This window comes from Staurois parvus, unplaced genomic scaffold (assembly GCF_062004578.1).
Source record: "Staurois parvus isolate SC_StPar_1 unplaced genomic scaffold, SC_StPar_1.0 ptg000423l, whole genome shotgun sequence".
In the NCBI taxonomy this organism is placed as follows: Eukaryota; Metazoa; Chordata; class Amphibia; order Anura; family Ranidae; genus Staurois; species Staurois parvus.
In genome coordinates, this window is record NW_028318219.1 from 2,155,302 (window position 1) to 2,173,201 (window position 17,900).

At 47.7% G+C, this 17,900-nt stretch overlaps 1 protein-coding gene across 5 annotated transcripts in view; it reads left to right on the top strand.

Annotated features, from left to right (window-relative positions):
• ARHGEF1 (Rho guanine nucleotide exchange factor 1) overlaps positions 1-17,900 on the top strand; it is a 162,308-nt gene that overhangs the window by 119,486 nt on the left and 24,922 nt on the right. For all 5 annotated transcript variants that reach the window (XM_089687347.1, XM_089687344.1, XM_089687346.1 and 2 more), the window contains 4 exons: positions 916-1,041; positions 4,796-4,910; positions 10,264-10,364; positions 12,255-12,332. In XM_089687347.1, coding sequence (XP_089543473.1) covers positions 916-1,041; positions 4,796-4,910; positions 10,264-10,364; positions 12,255-12,332 — 420 coding nt within the window. The remainder of the gene's footprint in view (positions 1-915; positions 1,042-4,795; positions 4,911-10,263; positions 10,365-12,254; positions 12,333-17,900) is intronic.

Here is a 17,900-nt window from a genome sequence, read left to right on the forward strand (position 1 = left end):
CAGTGCAATTTGCATCCATACAAAATGAATGGGCGCAAAATTGCACTGCAAAGAATAGCGTGATTTGGACGAGAATGTGGTGTGATTCCTGTCCAAATCGCATGCTGTTTCCCCACCACTCCTGTGTGAGCCCATGCTTGTCATAGCTTGAGTTGACAGAGGAGACGTGTGGGGAAACCTCCCTGCACCAATCCCATGCTGTCACACAATGAAAAGCCACTTCACAGGTCTGGGGATTAGAAATCCTCACGGCTTTCTCTCCTCCCCTTGCAGCGGGTTAGATGACTTCTGATTGATCAGCACCATCACAGTGCTGACGAATCAGAAGCCGTCTAGCCCATACTGTCATCCCCACAAGGAGAGGAGTGAAAGCCATGGGGATTTCAAATGCCCAGACCTTTGAAGCAGCTTTTTGTTGTGCGACAGCATGAGCTGTGGGCGCTTGAGGAGAGTACTGAGGCCGGGTGCTATGGTTTTTTTTGCAAAGCTATGTGCAGCACCCTGCCAGTCACTCACACCAGCTATGATCAGCATTGCATAGAGAAGCACAGAGACCCAGTGATGAAAGTGGCAAGCAAAATATGTAACAAAAACAGGTTTTATGTCATCAGTATGTTCATGTGAGGGAACAAAAAAAGGAATTAAGAATGGCAATTAATAAACAGATTAAATTTCAGTTTTAACAGCTGCAGGGATACAGATTGTTGCTTAGTGAGGGTTAGGAAACCTGGCACCCTTCAACTGCCTCCTCCCGGAGAGCGAAAGCTGAGAGCAGTTCCAATTGTCTGGGGAGGATTCCAAGACAACCTGTTCGAATAGATACACTAGATGGTGTTCAGTGCCTGGGGAATGTAACAACAGATGACGTATGGCTTCATTAACTTATCCATGACCTGTCATTTTCTTCTCTGCCAGTTTGATGGTCCCGAGGGACAGTGGTTTCAGAAGATATCTTCAAGGTTCTGTAGCCGACAGCCATTTGCCCTGGAACAGCTCAAACAGAAGCAGAAGAAAGACCCCAGATTCACCCAGTTTATTCAGGTAAGCCCCTAATGGTTTATTTATCTCAGATGGACACTCTGGGGGCTTGTTCACATGTGAGGTTGGGGGGTGGTAAAACCCATGGTTGACCTGAGGTCTTTCCGTCCCTCCAACCGCTACCCCCTTTAGCTGCAGAGGCGGCGAGAAGAGGTGAAAACACGCTGCAGCTGTGATTTTTTTACTTTGCAGGCACGGCAAGAATTATACCCCCTGTCACTAGCACCTGCCGAATGCAGCCCATTCAAGTGAATGGTACCGCTCTGTAAGAGGCCTGCAGCCATGTGCAATGCATAATGTGGTGGAACGCTAGTACGGGGATTAAGGGGTTAAAGCAGGTGGTAGGGGGTGATACAATGGCTCCTAACTGCCTGACAAATCATCTCTGAAGAGCTATCTAAATGTAAGTCGCTCTTTAGAGAGCATATCCCTCTTCAGAGTGCACTGGTAGAATGAATGAGCCCTTAAAGGCCTGATATTGTTGAGAAATCTGGTAAACACTGCAGTTAGGGGAGGTTATGTACCAGAGAATCAAAAAGGCTAATGTAAGGATTATTAGTATGACTCCAGCCAAAACTGCTTTTTTTTCCACATTTAAAGTGGGACCAAAGCAAACCCTTTTTTTTTCCCATTTTGGGTACAGTCAAGGAAAGTTATAATAACCCCCATCAGTTTTTTTGTTTTTAGCTATCTGTGTCCCATTGGAAAAATTTCCCCTCACTTCCTGTCCCATAGCCAAGACAGGATGTAAGAGAATATCCTTTCAAAGTGAGGGAATCTCTGGGTGTCCCCATTAGAAGATTTCCCCTCTATTAGTGTTCTGATGTCATTCCAAAAATTTGGGATTTTCTTTTACTTTCACTTTCAATGATAATGGTAAACAGAACAAATAGAGAAGGGGAATCTCCCTAATGGGGACACAGACAGCAGTACAAACTGAAGTGGTTCTAATCCATCTCCACTCTATCCAAAACTAATAATTAAAAAAAAAAAAGTTTTGTCTTTAGCTACACTTTAAAGTGTTACTAAACCCAGGAACCTGCATTCACTATATCTGGTCTCCCTGGACCCTGCATTCACTATATCCGGTCTCCCCGGACCCTGCATTCACTATATCTGGTCTCCCAGGACCCTGCATTCACTATATCTGGTCTCCCCGGACCCTGCATTCACTATATCTGGTCTCCCAGGACCCTGCATTCACTATATCTGGTCTCCCAGGACCCTGCATTCACTATATCCGGTCTCTTTGGACCCTGCATTCACTATATCTGGTCTCCCCGGACCCTGCATTCACTATATTTGGTCTCCCCAGACCCTGCATTCACTATATATGGTCTCCCCGGTCCCTGCATTCACTATATCCGGTCTCCCCGGTCCCTGCATTTACTATATCCGGTCTCCCCAGACCCTGCATTCACTATATCCGGTCTCCCCCCGGACCCTGCATTCACTATATCTGGTCTCCCCGGACCCTGCATTCACTATATCTGGTCTCCCCGGTCCCTGCATTCACTATATCCGGTCTCCCCGGACCCTGCATTCACTATATTTGGTCTCCGCGGACCCTGCATTCACTATATATGGTCTCCCCGGTCCCTGCATTCACTATATCCGGTCTCCCCGGTCCCTGCATTTACTATATTTGGTCTCCGCGGACCCTGCATTCACTATATATGGTCTCCCCGGTCCCTGCATTTACTATATCCGGTCTCCCCAGACCCTGCATTCACTATATCCGGTCTCCCCCCAGACCCTGCATTCACTATATCTGGTCTCCCCGGACCCTGCATTCACTATATCTGGTCTCCCCGGTCCCTGCATTCACTATATCTGGTCTCCCCGGACCCTGCATTCACGATATCTGGTCTCCCCGGACCCTGCATCCACTATATCCGGTCTCCCCGGACCCTGCATTCACTATATCCGGTCTCCCCGGACCCTGCATTCACTATATCTGGTCTCCCACAGTACACAGAATATGGTAATGCAATTATTTTAGTAACTATAAACTGCTAAATACCTTTTCTCATCAGCAATTAGAGCAGTCTTGTGCCCTCTATCAGTGTTCAGCAGAGCACTGGTTAAAGCTTGTGGGAGGAGTTTTCTTTCTGCTTAGGAGGATAGTTAACCCCTGACCCTCTCTATGGACAGTGCTGATTGGACCTGTGCTGATCACATGCACTCTCCAAAAAAACCCAAAACTTCTAGTAATACACAGCATACTGAGCATGTGCAGAGTGACTTCACACGATATGTCCCTATCAGGAGATAAGAAGGGGAGGAGCAGAGAAGTCAGGATCAAACAAAAATGTGATTTCCGCACGCCTGGGGAGTTTGCCATTCACTTCCTGTTCGGTCTCTGGGAGAGGAAGTGAGATAAAGGATTTCTGATGGGGTCACGGACCTGACAAAGGCGGATGCCATTGTTCCCCGTGGCAGGACACATCTTCAGTTGGGCACATCTGCAGAATTATAGTAGGAGGTGTGTCTTTGAATGTTCTTTCAATTGAATGAATATTAGTATACAGGATTTTTATAGTGCCAACAATATTCACAGCGCTGTATAAAATAAAGGGAGACAGTATAGTTATTATATAATTGATTACGAGAGGGGTCAGAGGAACCTGGTCATGAGAGCTTACAATCTAATTATCACAAATCTATCTCTCAACCCCCCACCTCACCCCCTTGGTCTCAGCCCGAATCACACACCTACTGAGTGACATATCAGACTGGATGTCGCTCCACTTCCTTAAATTGAACCTCTCCAAAACCGAGTTTCTTGTCTTCCCCCCAGCCCGGACACCACCCCCCATTGATTTCTCCGTCACATCCAACAACGCCACCATCAAACCCGCCCCGCAGGCCAGAGTACTGGGTGTCATTCTGGACTCCAACCTATCCTTCCAGCCCCAAGTCCAATCTTTAACAAACTCGTGCAGACTCCACCTCCGCAACATCGCCAAAATCCGCACGTTCCTAACCCCAGAAACCACTAAACAGCTCATCCACTCCCTCATCATATCACGACTGGACTACTGCAACTCCCTCCTCACTGGCCTGCCTCGCCGCTGGCTATCCCCTCTTCAGTCCATCCTGAACACGGCTGCCAGACTCATTCACCTTTCCAACCGCTCCATCTCCGCCACCCCCCTCTGCCAATCCCTCCACTGGCTTCCGATTGCGCAACGGATCAAATTCAAAATCCTAACGCTGACGTACAAAGCTGTCCACCATACTGCCCCGAACTACATCACTGACCTAATATCCAAGTACCGCCCAGCACGCACACTCCGCTCCTCACAAGACCTCCTTCTCTCTAGTTCCCTGGTCTCCTCCTCCCATGCCCGCCTCCAGGACTTCTCCAGGGTGTCACCCATCCTCTGGAACTCCCTGCCCCAACCCATCAGATTATCACCTACTCTCCTCTCCTTTAGGCGCACCCTGAAAACCCATCTCTTCAGGGAAGCCTACCCCACCCCCTGCTAACTTGCCGACCTCCTCCACTCTTCCTACCACTCCATCCCCCACAGCTATCTCCTCCTGTGCCACCACCCCCTCCCTCCTAGATTGTAAGCTCGAAAGAGCAGGGCCCTCGATCCCCTCATGTTTTGCATTGTATTGGTATTGTTCTGTCACATGTTCTGTCTCCCTTTGTAATGTACAGCGCTGAGCGAACTATTGGCGCTTTATAAATACTGTATAATAATAATAATAATTATTATTCTAACCATTTTTTTTCCCTCGTCACCAGGAGGCAGAGAGCCATCCTCAATGCCGCCGGTTACAGTTGAAGGATATTATCCCGTTTGAGATGCAGAGACTGACCAAATACCCCCTACTACTGCAGAACATCGCAAACCTCACCGGTGAGTTCCTCTCTCCTGCCCCATCTACATAAGAAATATACAAAAGTCTTAGGCCTCGTGCGCACTGCATATTTGGCCGTCTTTCCTTGTTTTTGCTACTAGCGACATCATTTTGGCAGAAAAAAAATGTTTGACGCTTGTAAACGCATGTAAGGCATGTAGGCGCATCAAGCACTTGTACGTGAATTCATTTCATTAGCCGGAATAAAATACTTGAACAGGGCAGCACAGTAGCTAAATGGTTAGCACTTCCGCCTGGCAGTACTAGGAGTCATTGTTATGAATCCCAACCACGGCACCACCTGCCTGGAGTTTGCATGTTCTCCCTGTGCCTACGTGGGTTTCCTCTGGGTACTCCGGTTTCCTCCCACACTCCAAAGACATGCTGGTAGGTTAATTGGCTGCTCTCTAAATTGGCCCCACTGTATGACTGTGAGTTAGGGACCTTAGATTGTACGCCCCTTGAGGGTTCAGGACTGATGTGAATGTACAATATGTATGTAAAGTGCTGCGTAAATTGACGGCGCTATATAAGTACCTGAAATTAATAAATACTTGGACGTTAATTTATTTTATTGGCCAGAATAAATTGTTGGCCAATTAAATGAATTAACGTCCAAGCGCTTGGCGTGCAAATGCGCCTACACGTGTTACATGCGTTTACAAGCGTCAAACATTTTTTCTGCCAAAACGCTGTTGCATTGAAATCAATTCACGCTGAAGTGCTTGACGTGCCTGGCATCAGGGCCACCTGTCCTCCTGTACGAGGCCCAGGACAGAAGGGGAGCCCAAGCAGCTGGGTGAATCAGATGTGGGCAGGGAGGGTGATCGGCATGGTGGTGAGGGGTCAATTACTGGAACTGATCCCCTGTATGGCTCTCTGCAGCAGCTGAAAGCTGGCTTCTTCTCACTCTCCTGCTTGTTTTCAGCTGCTGCAGGGAGAGCCATACAGGGGATCAGTTCCAGTAACCCCTCCACCCTGCTACACCCATCCCCCTCCCTGTGCACCATACGTTTTCCCCTGCTGCTTAAGCCCCCCTGTGTGTCCCCACCCCCACAGAACTGCCACCTCCCCTTCTCTCCTTCCCACCGGCGGCTGCAAGCATACAATAGGATCCTTCAGGATGGAGTGGGGGAAGGTACGGTAAATATGTCATAATTATCAGCCCCTTCCTTTAATAAATGAACACAATGAGTGATTGGTATTGATCACTCATGGTGTTCATTCATAACTGAAGTATAATTAAATTGTGGGGCTGTTAGGTTGGTGTATGGGGCCCCCGTGGTTTCTATAAATCAACCCTGCCTCGTTTTCACACATTAAGCGTTTTTTTCTACCAGAATGCTGCAGCTCCTGAACACACTGGCAGTGGGTTTTTAATTCCTGCCCTCCAACTCCTCTAAATGTCTGTGTGCATGGACACATAGGCTAACATGGAGGGGCGTTTAGAGGCAGGAAAAAAAAATACTAGATGCCCCTAGGAGCAATGTTAAAAAATACTTCCATTGTGCATGAGGCCTTCGGAGCTTGTCTGCTGGACACCAGTGGTCTACTGAGCCTTTGTTAAAGTGAACCTGTCATTAAAATGGACACCACGTTAATCATCACTGTGCGTAAAAGTAAGGAAATGTCTATTTTGACCAACAAATAGAAGCTTCCAAACGCCATAATGTACCTAAAGCCTAGGGAGATCACTGGCTACCAGGAGCATTGTGGGTGTTTCATGGTATTGAAAACTGAAGAGAATCTGTTGTATTCAGACTGTGTCTAGAGGGAAAAGACCAGAAAGGCACAGCCATTTTTATTTGTAGGAAGCAAAGCCTGCATATGTAATGAACAAGACAAGCCTTAGAACTGCAGCTAGTTGATAATTTAAAAGGAAAGCCTACTTAATTTCCATTTTAGAATGGAAATATTTTTATACTTTTTTTTTTAATTTTTTTAATTTTTAGATTTTGTTTCCACTGTGCATATACAGTATTCTGTGTTGTTGTTCTAATTTGTAAGCAAATGCAGCGCTAAACGAACGCTATCCCCACTCCAGTCGATCCTAAACTCAGCGGCTAGACTCATCCACCTCACCAACCGCTCCACATCTGCCTCCCCCCTCTGCCAATCCCTTCATTGGCTCCCGATTGCCCAATGCATCAATTCAAAGCCATTCACAATACCGCCCCGAACTACATAACTGACCTGATACCCAAATACTACCCTACTCGTGCCCTCCGCTCCTCACAGGACCTCCTACTCTCTAGCTCCCATGCCCGATTGCAGGACTTTTCCAGGACTTCCCCCATCCTCTGGAACTCCCTACCCCAATCCATCAGACTGTCACCTACCCTCCTCACCTTCAGGCGCACCCTGAAAACCCTCCTCTTCAGGGAAGCCTACCCCAACCTCACCTAACACCTGACCTCACCTAACAACTAACCTCCTCCACTCCTCCCACCACTCCATCCCCCACAGCCATCTCCTCCTGTGCCACCTTCCCCTCCCTCCTAGATTGTAAGCTCGAAAGAGCAGGGCCCTCAAACCCTCGTGTATTGTATTGTTACTGTCTTGTCTCTTGTTCTGTCCCCCTTGCTACTGTACAGCGCTGAGCATACCCTTTGGCGCTATATAAATACTGTATAATAATAATAATAAATGACTAATGAATCAAGCGGAACGATAAAGTGCATCACATAAAAAAAATTAAATAACTCTCGGTAAATCAAATTCTAGAAACTGAATGCAACAGTAAAGTGCATCATAAACTGTATGTATCAAAATGGAACAGTAAAGTGCATCATATAAAAGTGCAAATATTTCAACCAGGCGTTTGTAAAAAAAAATGGAACAATAAAGTGCATCTTATTATTATTTTAATTTGTACCTTTTAAAGCATATCTAAACCCAAAAACAAACATTTAATACAGAGCAGCTTACTAACCCCAGATGTGGCTGCATTCTTTTTCTCCTTATAGGTTTTTGTTCTGTACCATACTTCCTGTCCAAGGATGACAACACTCACTATACTGTATATATAGAGGAGCAGGGTTGTCACCATAGACTTCTCTCCTGATTCAGACTACAAACCTGCATGGTTCTCCTCTGTGAACTACAGAACAAGCTTTTTCCATTTTGTGAGGAAAATGAGGAGGAGGGGGCATTTAGTCCAAATCAGGGGCAAGCAGTCTAGGGTGACAACCTATAGTAAAGTGGGTGGGCATTATCACCCCAGAACAGGAAGTATGTTACTGGCAGGATTACCGAATACAAATAAGGGTTAAAAAGCCTGAAAAAAATAAAACGAATGCAGGCGTTGCATAGGAGTGGTGAGCTGAAATATATTGCATTTTGTTCTTGACACTTTAAAGCGATTGTAAACCTCAGACATGAAATATAAACAAAGCATATCCCCCTATACAGTGGTACCTCAGTTTACGAATTTAATGCGTTCTCGGGGACGTTTCGTATTGTGAAAAATTTGTAAACGAAACGCGGTTTCCCATAGGAATGCATTGAAAAACACCTCCACACTCGACGTCACGCGCTACCCACAGACTACCCACAGGCTCCAGCATGCAGGGGGGGCGGCGCTCTAAACCTCCCAGGCGCAATGCATCCTGGGGAAACTTGCTTCGTATTGCGAAAAAAAATTTGTAAGCCGAGGCATTATTTTCAATGGATTTTCATTCGTGAACCAAAAATTACGTTAACCGAGGCGTTTGCAAGCCGAGGTACCACTGTAATGTGTATTTGTCTCAGTTAAGAGCACCAAGTGTGATTTCTGTCTGCTGCTTCGTTCTTCTTATATCAACATGAATCACTTCAGCTAAGTTTAGCTGACACCAAAAGAAAAATGGTTACAGGGGAGCAGGGGCGGACTGACCATTTGGAAACTCGGGCACTGCCCGAGGGCCCGGGGTCAGTAGAGGGCCCCATGAGATGCCCCTGGTACCTTTTTCATAGGCTTTTTTGAGTTTGGGCAAAGACACAGGGGCCCCATGATCCCCTATTGCCCGGGGGCCCCATGAGTTGTCAGTCCGCCCCTGCAGGGGAGGGACCTCCAGCAGAGTGACAGCCTCAAGTGTGTGTCTGTCTGTCTGTCTGTCTGTCTGTCTGTCTGTCTGTCTGTCTGTCTGTCTTCCCTTCAATCATTTCTCAGAGCTCTCCTCACTGAGCTCTGCAGAGTGTGACTTCAGCTCCCCACACCCTTTTTTACTGAACTCTCGGACAAGCTGTATAAATTCTGAACTTTGAATGGATGTAGAGAAGAGAAGGCTGCAGATCAACAGGTACAACTTATGTAGGAGGATTTGTTTCATCTCTGTATCATCTGAGGTCATTCACTTCATTGGGTATATGTAAAGGTTTACAACCACTTTAACTCTTCAGCATCTATAATGGGTGGAATTTTTCATGCCGACACTTTTTTTCAAAAATTGGATCAGTGACGGTTTGTTCTGCCTTCGCTAAAGACGATGTGATTAAAAAAACATTTTAATTCTACAAAAATATGAACAATGAGTGAGCGACTGCAGAGATTGGTCCCCACTCACTACAAATCCATTAATCATTACTGACTGCCAATTACAAGAGCAGACCGCTGGAAAGCTACCCGTTACTTTAGTTTTGTTCCCGCCACGTTGAAGACGCCGTGCTTCATTGTCTACAGAAAGATTGAGCTGGGGAGGGACAGAACTTTCCACCCAAATTTTAACTTTTCAGCTATGTAGAAGGGACTTTCTTTTTGGAGGTAAATGTATGCTGGTGACTGGATTGTGTTCCCATTTATGCATGCTTGCAAGAAGTTGTTCAATGTAGTTTGATAAAAAGTATCCTGTTCTCTGTATTGCTTCCTTGGTGTGAAATATCTGGTGATCCTGCTAGTCCTTCTGCTTTCCTATTTAAAACTTACCATGCTAGGCATGAGAGCGTATCCATCCTGGTGTGGTCAGTTTTCTGGCTGTGCTGGGAGAACAGCCTGCCTGTCCTCCAATGGTCAGACTTGTGCTGATACCCCCACCACCTGCACTGCTCTTCACTGGGAAGATCAGTGTACTGCTGTTTCTCTGCCTCCTGCAGACATGCCTCCCTGCAATCTCCACCCCGCCTATCTAAGCCCATTGTGCAGCTGAGAACAGAGGTTGTGTGCTCTTTTACTGAGAAAAAAAAAAGCGAAAAATTTAAAAAAAAAAAGTTATTTATAATGTACTTTAAAACCATTCTGTGTGGTTTTGTGATCAGCAGCTTCTATAATTGTCCATTGTTGCATCAGTTTTGCCTGGAAAGCTCTATCATATAAAAAATGAAAGAAATACTTTGGGGAAGTTACTGTTCCTTATTTTTATCTTTTGTGTCTTTTAGAGGAAGAAGGAGAGAAGCAAAGAGTACAGAAGGCGGCTGAGTGTTGTCGGCAGATCCTGAACCACGTCAATACAGAAGTCCGAGAGATGGAAAATAAGATGGTAGGATAATAGCTGTGTGTGTGAATGGGGTGTCCTTTCTGCTTTGATCATAGTCAGTGGCATGGGTTCAGGGATTCTCCGTCAGAATCATTTACCCTTTTGTAGGTCACCGATTTGTTATTGTTTTCTCAGTAGACTACATTCATAGGCTACAGAACTGCTTTCCTAGCATGCAGATACACATGGGTGGTTAAGGTGCAATACCAGTTTTCACCTTCAGGTGTTACTAAACCCACAACAGTAAAATCAGTCTATATATTCAGTAAAGCATGCTTGTTATACTCACTATGGAACCTAAGGGGTTAATCCTCTGCACTGTGTAAAAAGGATGTTTGCTCCTGTCTTCTCTGATCCTCCCCTTCTTCTACTGTCCCCAATCCATGTCCTGATAAAATAGAGCCTTGGGGACAAGCTGTACATGCTCAGTTTGGTGTGTATTACTAGAGAGTTTGTTTTTGTTTTGTTTTTCTTGGGAGAGTGCATGTGATCAGCACAGGGCAAATTAGCAGTGATTAGTTTACGCTCTCTTTCCTTAACCTCTTAATGCCGGGCTCACACAAATATGCAGCCCCACTGCACTGGGCTTTTTGCTGTGGGGCCGCATATTTGCATATCTCCCTTTGTGCTGGCGGGCTTCCAGCACAGATACCAGGGTCTAACGATCACAGTGATCAGCCACTGCAAAGCCTGCCTCTGTGCTTTCTCTGTCTGAATGGAGGAGAGAAATACATTGTGTATCTGTCTGTCTCTCTCTCCCTCCCCCCCCCTCTGCCCCCCCTCTCTCCCCCCTCTCTCTCTGCCCCCCCTCTCTCCCCCCTCTCTCTCTCTCTCCCTCCCCCCCTCCCCATCTCTCTCTTCCCTCCCCCCCTCTCTTCTCTCCCCCCCTTCTCTCCCTCCCTCTCCCTCACCCCCTCTCCTCCTCTCCTCTTTCTATCCTCTTCTCTCCTCTCCCTCCTCTTCTCTACTCTCCCTCCTCTTCTCTCCTCTCCCTCCTCTTCTCTCCTCTCCCTCTCCCCCTCTCCTCTCCCCCTTCTCTTCTCTTCTCTCCTCTCTCCCTCCTCTTCTCTCCTCTCCCTCCTCTTCTCTCTCCCCCTCTCCTCTCTCCCTTCTCTTTTCTCCTCTCCCTTCTCTTTTCTCCTCTCCCTCCTCTTTTCTCCTCTCCCTCCTCTTCTCTCCTCTCCCTCCTCTTCTCTCCTCTCCCTCCTCTTTCCGCTCTCTCTCTCTCCCCTCTTTCTATCTCCTCTTTTCTCTTTCTGCTCTCTTTCTCTCTCGCTGTCTGTCTCTCTTGCGCTTTCAAAAAACAACAGTGTGCAAAATAAATTAAATATTCAAAAAGGAAAGAAAAACTAAAGAAAAAGTGCCAGGGTTAGTGTTTGGGTCAAGTAGGGTTAACGGTCAGGGTGTCAGGGTCAGTATATTTTAGTCTAGGTTCACATCTATGCAGTTTGTGTTTGATACGTTTCTGCAGTGCGTTTAACATTTTTGCACATGCATTTTTGCCACGTATTTTATGAGTTTTTGTGTTCGACCAGTTTTTGCATTGCGATTTGCATTGCGTTTTGTGTTTTTGCACCTGTGTTTTTCACATTTTTGCCATATTTTTTTTTTTCTTGTTGCTAGGCAGATTTAAAATGCAAAACACCGCAAAAACGCACTACATGCTTTTCTGCAGCGGTTCCATTGAAGTCTATAGAATCAAAAACGCAACTCTTTTGCATTCAAAAAAGTCCCTGATCCTTTCCAAAATATGCCCTGGCTGATGTGAACATGTCCCATAGGAAATCATGTTAAATGGACTGCTGTGCGGTTCTGCAAAACGCTGTGGAAAACGCTTAGTTGTGAACCTAGGGTAACGTGTGTATAATGTTTATCTTTTTTGTCCTTTTAAAGAAACTTACTGATTACCAAAGACGTCTTGATATGTCAAACTTGAAGCAGAGCAATGACCCGCTGTTCAATGAGTTCAAGGTAAGGCCAAATGAAACGAAATCTCTTCTGTAAGAGTACCAGTCATCAATGAGCATCCATAGAATATGAATTTCCACTCCGGAACAATTGTCCTAGCACAGCCTTACCTACTAGAGCAGTGGTTCTCAACCTTTCTAATGCCGCGACCCCTTAATACAGTTCCTCATGTTGTGGTGACCCCCAACCATAAAATTATTTTCGTTGCTACTTCATAACTGTAATTTTGCAGTGGGAGGACTAGCGCCCCATCACTGATGTCAGTGGGATGAATAGTGTCCCATCGTTGGTATCAGTGGGAGGAATAGTGCCCCATCGTTGGTGTCAGTGGGAGGAATAGTATCCCATCATTGGTGTCAGTGGGAGGAATAGTGCCCCATCATTGGTATCAGTGGGAGGAATAGTGCCCCATCATTGGTATCAGTGGGGGGAATAGTGCCCCATCATTGGTATCAGTGGGGGGAATAGTGCCCCATCATTGGTATCAGTGGGAGGAATAGTGCCCCATCATTGGGATCAGTGGGAGGAATAGTGCCCCATCATTGGTATCAGTGGAAGGAATAGTGCCCCATCATTGGTATCAGTGGAAGGAATAGTGCCCCATCATTGGTATCAGTGGAAGGAATAGTGTCCCATCATTGGTATCAGTGGAAGGAATAGTGCCCCATCATTGGTATCAGTGGGAGGAATAGTGCTCCATCATTGGTATCAGTGGGAGGAATAGTACCCCATCATTGGTATCAGTGGGAGGAATAGTACCCCATCATTGGTGTCAGTGGGAGGAATAGTGCTCCATCATTGGTATCAGTGGGAGGAATAGTGCCCCATCATTGGTATCAGTGGAAGGAATAGTGCCCCATCATTGGTATCAGTGGAAGGAATAGTGCCCCATCATTGGTATCAGTGGAAGGAATAGTGCCCCATCATTGGTATCAGTGGAAGGAATAGTGCCCCATCATTGGTATCAGTGGAAGGAATAGTGCCCCATCATTGGTATCAGTGGAAGGAATAGTGCCCCATCATTGGTATCAGTGGGAGGAATAGTGCCCCATCATTGGTATCAGTGGAAGGAATAGTGCCCCATCATTGGTATCAGTGGGAGGAATAGTGCCCCATCATTGGTATCAGTGGAAGGAATAGTGCCCCATCATTGGTATCAGTGGGAGGAATAGTGCTCCATCATTGGTATCAGTGGGAGGAATAGTGCTCCATCATTGGTATCAGTGGGAGGAATAGTGCCCCATCATTGGTATCAGTGGGAGGAATAGTGCCCCATCATTGGTATGAGTGGGAGGAATAGTGCCCCCATCATTGGTATCAGTGGGAGGAATAGTACCCCATCATTGGTATCAGTGGGAGGAATAGTGCCCCATCATTGGTGTCAGTGGGAGGAATAGTGCTCCATCATTGGTATCAGTGGAAGGAATAGTGCCCCATCATTGGTATCAGTGGAAGGAATAGTGCCCCATCATTGGTATCAGTGGAAGGAATAGTGCCCCATCATTGGTATCAGTGGAAGGAATAGTGCCCCATCATTGGTATCAGTGGAAGGAATAGTGCCCCATCATTGGTATCAGTGGGAGGAATAGTGCCCCATCATTGGTATCAGTGGAAGGAATAGTGCCCCATCATTGGTATCAGTGGGAGGAATAGTGCTCCATCATTGGTATCAGTGGGAGGAATAGTGCTCCATCATTGGTATCAGTGGGAGGAATAGTGCCCCATCATTGGTATCAGTGGGAGGAATAGTGCCCCATCATTGGTATGAGTGGGAGGAATAGTGCCCCCATCATTGGTATCAGTGGGAGGAATAGTACCCCATCATTGGTATCAGTGGAAGGAATAGTGCCCCATCATTGGTATCAGTGGAAGGAATAGTGCCCCATCATTGGTATCAGTGGAAGGAATAGTGCCCCATCATTGGTATCAGTGGGAGGAATAGTGCCCCATCATTGGTATCAGTGGAAGGAATAGTGCCCCATCATTGGTATCAGTGGAAGGAATAGTGCCCCATCATTGGTATCAGTGGGAGGAATAGTGCCCCATCATTGGTATCAGTGGAAGGAATAGTGCCCCATCATTGGTATCAGTGGGAGGAATAGTGCTCCATCATTGGTATCAGTGGGAGGAATAGTGCTCCATCATTGGTATCAGTGGGAGGAATAGTGCCCCATCATTGGTATCAGTGGGAGGAATAGTGCCCCATCATTGGTATGAGTGGGAGGAATAGTGCCCCCATCATTGGTATCAGTGGGAGGAATAGTACCCCATCATTGGTATCAGTGGGAGGAATAGTGCCCCATCATTGGTGTCAGTGGGAGGAATAGTGCCCCATCATTGGTATCAGTGGGAGGAATAGTACCCCATCATTGGTATCAGTGGGAGGAATAGTGCCCCATCATTGGTGTCAGTGGGAGGAATAGTGCCCCATCATTGGTATCAGTGGGAGGAATAGTGCCCCATCATTGGTGTCAGTGGGAGGAATAGTGCCCCATCATTGGTATCCGTGGGAGGAATAGTGCCCCATCATTGGTATCAGTGGGAGGAATAGTGCTCCATCATTGGTATCAGTGGGAGGAATAGTGCCCCATCATTGGTATCAGTGGGAGGAATAGTGCCCCATCATTGGTATGAGTGGGAGGAATAGTGCCCCATCATTGGTATCAGTGGGGGGAATAGTACCCCATCATTGGTGTCAGTGGGAGGAATAGTGCCCCATCATTGGTGTCAGTGGGAGGAATAGTGCCCCATCATTGGTGTCAGTGGGAGGAATAGTGCCCCATCATTGGTATCAGTGGGAGGAATAGTGCCCCATCATTGGTATCGGGAGGAATAGTGCCCCATCATTGGTATCAGTGGGAGGAATAGTGCCCCATCATTGGTGTCAGTGGGAGAAATAGTGCCCCATCATTGGTGTCAGTGGGAGGAATAGTGCCCCATCATTGGTGTCAGTGGGAGGAATAGTGCCCCATCATTAGTATCAGTGGGAGGAATAGTGCCCCGTCATTGGTGTCAGTGGGAGGAATAGTGCTCCATCATTGGTGTCAGTGGGAGGAATAGTGTACAATCATTGGCGTCAGTGGGAGGAATAGTGCCCCATCATTGGCGTCAGTGGGAGGAATAGTGCCCCATCATTGGCGTCAGTGGGAGGAATAGTGCCCCATCATTGGCGTCAGTGGGAGGAATAGTGCCCCATCATTGGCGTCAGTGGGAGGAATGGTGTCCCATCGTTGGCATCAGTGGGAGGAATAGTACCCCATCATTGGTGTCAGTGGGAGGAATAGTGTCCCATCATTGGTGTCAGTGGGAGGAATAGTGCCCCATCATTGGTGTCAGTGGGAGGAATAGTGCCCCATCATTGGTGTCAGTGGGAGGAATAGTACCCCATCATTGGTGTCAGTGGGAGGAATAGTGCCCCATCATTGGTGTCAGTGGGAGGAATAGTGCCCCATCATTGGTGTCAGTGGGAGGAATAGTGCCCCATCATTGGTATCAGTGGGAGGAATAGTGCCCCATCATTGGTATCGGGAGGAATAGTGCCCCATCATTGGTATCAGTGGGAGGAATAGTGCCCCATCATTGGTGTCAGTGGGAGAAATAGTGCCCCATCATTGGTGTCAGTGGGAGGAATAGTGCCCCATCATTGGTGTCAGTGGGAGGAATAGTGCCCCATCATTAGTATCAGTGGGAGGAATAGTGCCCCGTCATTGGTGTCAGTGGGAGGAATAGTGCTCCATCATTGGTGTCAGTGGGAGGAATAGTGTACAATCATTGGCGTCAGTGGGAGGAATAGTGCCCCATCATTGGCGTCAGTGGGAGGAATAGTGCCCCATCATTGGCGTCAGTGGGAGGAATAGTGCCCCATCATTGGCGTCAGTGGGAGGAATAGTGCCCCATCATTGGCGTCAGTGGGAGGAATGGTGTCCCATCGTTGGCATCAGTGGGAGGAATAGTACCCCATCATTGGTGTCAGTGGGAGGAATAGTGTCCCATCATTGGTGTCAGTGGGAGGAATAGTGCCCCATCATTGGTGTCAGTGGGAGGAATAGTGCCCCATCATTGGTGTCAGTGGGAGGAATAGTGCCCCATCATTGGTGTCAGTGGGAGGAATAGTGCCCCATCATTGGTATCAGTGGGAGGAATAGTACCCCATCATTGGTATCAGTGGGAGGAATAGTGCTCCATCATTGGTGTCAGTGGGAGGAATAGTGCTCCATCATTGGTGTCAGTGGGAGGAATAGTGCTCCATCATTGGTCTCAGTGTGAGGAATAGTGCCCCATCGTTGGTATCAGTGGGAGGAATAGTGCTCCATCATTGGTATCAGTGGGAGGAATAGTGTCCCATCGTTGGTCTCAGTGTGAGGAATAGTGCCCCATCATTGGTATCAGTGGGAGGAATAGTGCCCCATCATTGGTGTCAGTGGGATGAATAGTGCGCCATCATTGGTATCAGTGGGAGGAATAGTGCCCCATCATTGGTATCAGTGGGAGGAATAGTGCCCCATCATTGGTATCAGTGGGAGGAATAGTGCCCCATCATTGGTGTCAGTGGGAGGAATAGTACCCCATCATTGGTATCAGTGGGAGGAATAGTGCCCCATCATTGGTGTCAGTGGGAGGAATAGTGCCCCATCATTGGTGTCAGTGGGAGGAATAGTGCCCCATCATTGGTATCAGTGGGAGGAATAGTGCCCCATCATTGGTATCAGTGGGAGGAATAGTGCCCCATCATTGGTATCAGTGGGAGGAATAGTGCCCCATCATTGGTGTCAGTGGGAGAAATAGTGCCCCATCATTGGTATCAGTGGGAGGAATAGTGCCCCATCATTGGTGTCAGTGGGAGGAATAGTGCCCCATCATTAGTATCAGTGGGAGGAATAGTGCCCCATCATTGGCGTCAGTGGGAGGAATAGTGCCCCATCATTGGCGTCAGTGGGAGGAATAGTGCCCCATTGTGGGTTTCAGTGGGGGGAGGAATAGTGCCCCATCGTTGGTGTCAGTGGGGGGAGGAATAGTGCCCCATCGTTGGTGTCAGTGGGGGAAGGAATAGTGCCCCATCGTTGGTGTCAGTGGGGGGAGGAATAGTGCCCCATCGTTGGTGTCAGTGGGGGGAGGAATAGTGCCCCATCGTTGGTGTCAGTGGTGGGAGGAATAGTGCCCCATCGTTGGTGTCAGTGGGGGGAGGAATAGTGCCCCATCGTTGGTGTCAGTGGGGGGAGGAATAGTGCCCCATCGTTGGTGTCAGTGGGGGGAGGAATAGTGCCCCATCGTTGGTGTCAGTGGGGGGAGGAATAGTGCCCCATCGTTGGTGTCAGTGGGGGGAGGAATAGTGCCCCATCGTTGGTGTCAGTGGGGGGAGGAATAGTGCCCCATCGTTGGTGTCAGTGGGGGGAGGAATAGTGCCCCATCGTTGGTGTCAGTGGGGGGAGGAATAGTGCCCCATCGTTGGTGTCAGTGGGGGGAGGAATAGTGCCTCATCGTTGGTGTCAGTGGGGGGAGGAATAGTGCCCCATCGTTGGTGTCAGTGGGGGGAGGAATAGTGCCCCATCGTTGGTGTCAGTGGGGGGAGGA